This window comes from Capra hircus, chromosome 13 (genome assembly GCF_001704415.2).
Source record: "Capra hircus breed San Clemente chromosome 13, ASM170441v1, whole genome shotgun sequence".
NCBI classification, from domain to species: Eukaryota; Metazoa; Chordata; class Mammalia; order Artiodactyla; family Bovidae; genus Capra; species Capra hircus.
The window spans coordinates 51,073,675-51,080,792 of record NC_030820.1 but is presented as its reverse complement, the minus strand read 5'-3'; the positions used below and the strand labels follow the sequence as shown (position 1 = coordinate 51,080,792).

The 7,118-nt window shown below is 44.4% G+C and overlaps 1 protein-coding gene across 2 annotated transcripts in view; it reads left to right on the top strand.

The window, feature by feature from the left end:
* ATRN (attractin) overlaps positions 1,120-7,118 on the top strand; it is a 185,014-nt gene continuing 179,015 nt past the window's right edge. For both annotated transcript variants that reach the window (XM_018057410.1, XM_018057411.1), the window contains exon 1: positions 1,120-1,600. In XM_018057410.1, the coding sequence (XP_017912899.1) occupies positions 1,230-1,600 (371 nt within the window). In that variant the 5' untranslated portion in view covers positions 1,120-1,229. The remainder of the gene's footprint in view (positions 1,601-7,118) is intronic.

Here is a 7,118-nt window from a genome sequence, read left to right as displayed (position 1 = left end):
TGGAAGTGCCCAGGTGGCTGGAACAAGGGCTTCTTTCTTCACTGACTTGGTCCCGCAGCTGGGATGGATTTACCAGATTTTTGTGTCTGGGATCTCAGTTCTTGGTGTTAATCGGGCTCCTACTTTTCCTCCAAATGCTCTCTTTGTGGCACAATGGAAAAGAAGCTGCAGCTCAGGACTTCAAGAGCTCAACATCAGGATTGCTGCGTTGTTCTTAAGGCTCAGACCTGGAACGTGCCCATCATCACTTCCTCCACTTTCTTCTTGGTTAAATCCAGTCACAGGTCCGTCCAGATTCCAGGGTTGGGGACCACACAAGGTTATACTGCCAGCAGGCATGTTTCATTGCGGATTACTAAAGTAACATACTACCAGACAAGAAGTGCTCTAGGAGCAGACCTGTGTGTTTAAAGCGGGCCGGGAGGCAGAAAGGGGTAGGCTCCAGTTCCTAATTTTATGCTACCCTTTAGATTGGAGGGCAAACAGTGGGGAACAAGGTAACCCCAAACTTCCTCTACCGAATTAAAGGTGCGGGGTCTGGTTTGCTACTGAATCAGGCTGTATCAAGGAAAGCCTTGCTGTGTGTCTTCAGTTCTAGGCATTCATTGACCATAGGTTCTCAAGACATGTTGCTTCGTTAACACTGTATTACAAAGGTCAGAGCAGAGGCTCGCAGCACTCCTACAGTACCGCAGCTAGCACCATTTCATGACTCAGACTCCTAGGCCCCTTCTGCCCCGCAGCGAAACTTGGGGTAGAGTGATGATTGGAGCCAGGGTCCCTGGACAGCAGCGCTCAACTCGGCCGGCTTGGCTTAACAAGCGACTGGCTCCGAGCAACCAACGGGAAGAGGGTGCTTCATGACTGCTACCCAGGCGCGGCCGTGCTAAGCGAATGAATAGAACTAAAGCGCGAGAGCTCCCGGACACCAAGGTCGAGGGAGGCGGGGAGAACTCCTTAAACCCCACACATTGCGTTACAGAACCGCCTTCAGGGAAGCGCGTTCCAGATGACGCTAGTCCGCTCGCCCCGCCCACACACGCACGCACGCGCCGGCCCCGCCTCCCGAGCAGCTCTGGCCCCGCCCTCAGGATTGACCGCCCGAGCCACCGTCGGCAGAGTCCCGCCCCGCACGGCCAGGCGAAGCTGAGCCGGCCGTGCGGTGTGCGTGTGCGTGTGTGTGTGTGTAGGTATATGTGTTCACGGGACACTGTCTCAGCCCGGGGAAGATGGTGGCGGCGGCGACTGAGGCGAGGGTGAGGAGGACCGTGGTGACACCAGCGCCCACGAGCAGGAACGGCAGGCGGTGTCGGGACTGGGACGCGACTAGAGCTGGAAGGCCGGGGCTGCGGACCGGGCTGCGCCTCCCACGGCGGCGGCGGCGCCTGCTGCTGCTGCTGCTCCCGCCGCTGCTGCTACTTCCCTGGGCGGCTGAGGCCGCGGCGGCAGCGGCGGCGGTGTCGGGCTCAGCCGCAGCCGAGGCCAAGGAATGTGACCGGCCCTGTGTCAACGGCGGCCGCTGCAACCCTGGCACCGGCCAGTGTGTCTGCCCCGCCGGCTGGGTGGGCGAGCAATGCCAGCACTGCGGGGGCCGCTTCAGGTGAGTGGGAGGTAGTATCGGAGGTCGAGGCTAAGGGTCGCTCAAGACGGCCCCAGGCTGGAGGCGGATGCCCCACAGAAAGTGGGGAGAGGAGGGCTGCCCCATCGTGTTTCAGGACCACTTGCTTCCGGGAAGATCTTCGTCTCTGGCCTGGGGTCTTCGGTACTAGAAGTTGAAAAGGTGCTAGGCAAGGGTGGGGGCACCCCAAAGGGACGAAAGCTACGTGGGACGAAAGCTTACGATTCCGAAGAGTATCAAAGCCAATCTATGAAACTGGGCCTCTTTCGGAAAAAACGAGGTAAAAGAAAAGGTGAGAGAGCCAGCCTACCTTAACACTTCTTTTGAACATCCCCTCGTTCTCCAGGGTCTGATGAATTCCCGGACTTACTGGAGATGGTGGGGTACTCTGAAGACACAGGGCCCTTGGAGAGATTTGTCGTCTGGAGATAGAAGGGAAACGGGTTGGACTGTGAGATATTAGAGATAGAAGAACCAGTGGTTACTGGCTAAAGGAAGTAAAGAAACTAGCTTTTGGACGCTCACTGGAGGCCGATTGGAACAAGGTCTGTCGTGGAGAGGGCGTCGAAGGAGGTTCCTATTTGCCCTGGTTTCTAGAGAATGTGGAGTTCTGAGTTGGCCTGGTTCAGGGCAGTACCTCTTGGAGAGATCATTCATTAATTAGTAGTAACTATTATTTGCTTTCGTTGTGCAAGGATTGCTGGATAATACGAATAGATTAGCCAGACTTTGGTCTGGTCCACAAGGAGTTTGGAATATAGCTAGAGAAAAATCTGTTGCATAGATAACCCTAATCATAAGGACTACATGCCTTTGGCCGATATTTGCTGAACATTTTTGATGTCAAATGTGGAGGAGAGGGTAAATAGGGAGAACAAGACAGACAGGGTCCCTACTCTCATAGATCTCACATTCTAGAAGGGAGAGAGACAGTTAAGTAAACAGACGAAATAAAATAACATAATTTTATGGTAAGTGCTGTCAAGAAAATAAGACAGTGTAGAGAATTATAACCAGTTGGTAACTTTAGGAGAAGACACTCATTTGAAGTGACATTTGGTCTGAAACCTGAATGAAGCAAAGGAGTGGAGAAAGTGTGATTAGCTGAGGGAATGCAGGGATATTTTGAGGAGGAGATGACACTGATTTTGAACTTTTGAGGATAAGTAGGATTTGGAAATGTGGAGCTGGAAAAAAAAATTCCAGATGGAACGAAGGATGCAACCAAAATTGTGGAGACCAGAAGTGAAATATTCTAGTGGCAGGGTATATAGAGGAGAAATGTGAGAGAGAAGTTTGGAACAGTAGAATTATAAGCTCATGTAATGTCATATCTTCAAGGGAACTTGGAGAACATTGAGCAAATGAGTTTTTTGTTGTTTATGGAGAAAGCAAGTGATTTCAAAATAGATTTGTACAGTATGGCCAGCCTTGTACCCTTACTTAGGGTTCTGGGTAATATAATTCTGGCTCATGAACTACATTAATCTACAACAACTTGTTGAGGGCAACTCTGGATTATGTTATGAAATTACAGTGGTTAACAAGACAGACACTGTCCAGCTCTATAGCTTACATTCTAGTTTGCAAGTAGTAATCAATTTCCTATCATTTTTCTTAACGCTATGAAAGTGAAGAGAAGGGAGCAAATGGAGGACTTGATTTAGTTTGGAAAAGTAAGGTTAGTGTTTGAATAAGTGGCTTTTGAGTTGCTATCTGAAGGGTGAAATCCCACTACCTACATAGGAGGTGGTCTGCTAAAGAGCCGGTGTGTACAGAGGCTTGAAGATAAGAGGGATCATTTCAGGATGGATAGAAAGCCAAGTGGCTGGAGCAGAGAGCAAAGGGAAGCATGGCAAGACCGAAGGGATAAGCAGGAACCAGGCCACGTGGAGCCCTGTCGGTTGGGTTGAAAGTTTTGACCTTTAGCCTGTGAGCAGTAAAATAGCATTGTTCATCTTGTTTTCATGACATTACAGTCATTACAGATTGGAGCCAGAGCAGGAATGGCCTTTGAAGATGGGACCAAAGCATTTTGAATTTGAGCACGTCCAAGTGAATGGATAGTTGGGCCAGAAGGGAATTTTTCAAGTTCTGAAAATTTAGGATGCCTTAGTAGGCAGTGGGGGCCCACAGGGTGGGGAGGGACATATGTTGCTAGATCAGTCTGTCTATAATGTTCAGAGAAGGTGGACTCATTTTAAGCATGAGAGATGATGGGCAACTCGATTGGAACCTTGGCGTGGGTCAGGTCAGGAGTAATGAAAACATAAGATAAACTGTAGGAATGGAGGAAGGGATAGGTGCTAGGTGGTATTATAGAGGTGAGTGACTGATCTTTCTTTGAAACTGGCTTGCTCTTGGGAAGAGAGGGGGATGGTGAGGGAATGAAAACTAGACCCTATCTTAGGTGATTGAGGGGATGGTGGTATCATTAACAGACGCAGAGACACAGGAGGAACAGATTTGAGGTGTTTAATTTTGCACACACTGAGGAGGGGGTACTTTCAGGATTTCCACCTGTGGGACAGGTGTAAGTGTTAGCGTCATCTACATATAGAGAGAGCAGGTCCGAGTGTGCATGAGGACTGTCCAGAGGATTGGAATAGAGCCACTTTCCAGGGGGAACAGGCAGTCTTGGTGCACGTTGTCTCAGATGGTGTCATGTGAGAGTGAAGGGGCTTCCCAGGTTGTTGAGGATGCTCCATTTGAGCCAGTTCCAGCTAGTGTCAGTGCTCTTTTCTGGGCAAACAGTTAAGACCTTCATTCTGATAATTTCATTGTATTTTGTGGGCTTCTGAAATTTGCATTTTAAAAAGTGAAAGTAAGAGAAACTTATGTCTATAGTCTTTAAAAAAACCTTCCATTAAATTTTTAGTTGTACGATTTTTTAGGGGAAGAGTGAAATGTTGGTTTTGATTATAAATTAGTTTGTATCTTGATTTAACTTACAGACTTCTTTGTTATTAACCTAAGAGACATTAGAATGACTACCTTTCTGGTTTGGTCAGCATCAAGTTGGTATGTTTTTTAAGCCTTTAAGTTCCGTAAATCCTGTGTTACAATTGTTGTAGTAAGATCTTTTTCATTAATTGAAAGGAACATAGGTAATAATAGGATTAGATTCCCTAAAGTTATCACTGAGTCCATCCTGCATGCCAGAGACCTGGCCAAACATTTTCATGTATATTGTACCTTTTAATCTTCAGGATAACTGAGGATGTTGTTTAAAATTTGGATTATTGTGTGGTTGTAATTAGAAAGTCAGTTCATTTTTTTTCCAAATGTAAGATACTGTAGAAATGATTAATTGCAGAGGATAAGGTTAATGATGTCAGTTTAATAAAAATAACTATGAAATCTTTTGTGGATGATTTCCAGAGCAGTGCCACTTCCATTCATTTTATTTTTTTATTTTTTAAATTTTAAAATCTTTAATTCTTATCATTCAGTAATCATGTTTTTCTACTTGTAATATCTCTATCAAAGTTTTTCTTTAGAGGATAAATATATCCCATTAAGTTAGAAAGTAAAGATGTTAAGCTTAAAAAAAAAAAGATGTTAAGCTCATTTATGAAGTTAATATGCGTTTAATTTTTTAAGTTCCTGCTATACAACTTTTGGGCAGGTGGAATACAATAACCTACTGAGAACCTTATGTGGTGGTTTAGTCGCTAAGTTGCGTCCAACTCTTGTGACCCCATGGACTATATAGCCTTCCAGGCTCCTCTGTCTATGGGATTCTCCAGGCAAGAATACTGGAGTAGGTTGCTGTTTCCTTCTCTAGCACTTTGAGAAACAAAAGAGGGAAAATAGGTTTGTTACAACAGGAAAGCTAGCATAAAAGAAAAATTAAATTCATTGAATCTGTCTGGCTACTGGTCTGAGGATATGCATATACTTTTGTAACTAGTGAAGTGAAAATTCTGGAAAATAAAATATGGTAAAAAAGGTAAAATAAATACTTACCTTGTTTATGGTAATTACTAAGAGGAAGTAATCTGAAGCCCTAAGTGTATGTTTATGAATTTTCGCAGTAGAATATAAGCCCATGAGGGCAGGGATTTTTATCTCTTTTGCTCACGGTTATATTCCCAGAGCCTAGAGCAGTGCCTGAGACATAGTGCGCAGTAACTATTGAGTGAAGGAATGAAATTCTGCTGTGTATATGTATTTCAAGTCATATGTATTATGACTTTCAGAAATGTACCTGAATGACTGCCATGTTTGTCTTTCTGTCCTTTAATTTTTTTTTCCCTAAATTTCATTGTCTTGTCTTCCAGTGTTTGCTTGGCATCTTCATTGGGATGTTGTGTTGTTATCTCATATTGAGCCATATTGAAGACCAAACTTGTTAAAAAAAAAAAAAAAGTGTTTTTTTTTAAAGTGTTTTCCTTTGTACTTCTTATTTCAGTAGCAAACCCTAGTTTAGATAACCAAAGATCAAAACTTAGGAGTAGTCTTTCGCTCTTTCTGTTTTTCTTTCTTCTTTAAAGTCTTAGAAATGTGTTCCTTTCTGTTCTTTCCGCTCCACCCTAGTGCACCTGGCCCTTCGCCTCATTGCTGATCTGCCTCTGTTCGTTTCTTGCACCTCTGGAATCCATTCTACCCTGTGTCATATAATCCCCTGAGAACTTACGTTGCTGTCTTGGTCAGAAATGTTCTTCTTTTTTTTTTAACTCCGTTATCTGTAAAATGACCCTCAGCAGAAGGCCCTAAAATGCTTTACATATAACCCCTTTTCCCTAACGCAACCTTTCTACTTTGTAATAGTTTTTCTGCATATTTGCTAAATTCATCACCCCCCTTCATCCTATCCCCACATTCTTTCTTTTCTTCTTTTTTATCTAGATTCTACCTCAAGGCCCATCTTCAGTTTTCTATAATCTAGAATAGCCAACTCTCTGAAATCATGCTTGTTATCTTTTGAGATGAGCCATCGGCCTATTCAATTCATAAGTAGCTTCTGATTGATTACTAATATGTTAGATACTGTGCCCTGACTTGAGGCTGTGAAGGTGGGTTAGAATCAAGTCTTGCTTTCCCTTTGAAGAGCTCATAATTCTGAAAGGTTGATGTTGTTAGCTATGTGCACAGGCTATTACAATTTAATAATATAAATGTGGGCAATATGTGGTACTGGACTATTGTGTGGTGGAGAGACTAACTGTGCTGTGGGTTCTGGTGGAAAGTGCCGCAGAGAAGAGAACATTTGGGCAGATCTGAGAAGTTTAGTGTAAATAGACAATCTGGGGGAGGACACTCCAGAAGGAGCAAAGAGTTTGTGCAAAGTCAGAGAATCATGGACTATTCTTACTTGTTGTGTTAGTTTTCTAAGGTTGTGGTACAAAGTACTATAAACTGGGTGACTTAAAACATCAGAAATTTAATCTCTCCCAGTTCTGGAGTTCAGAAGCCTGAAATCAGGTGTTGACAGGGTGATGCTGTCTCTTACGGTTCCAAGGGAGAATTTGTTCCGTGCTTTTCTCTTAGCTTCTGA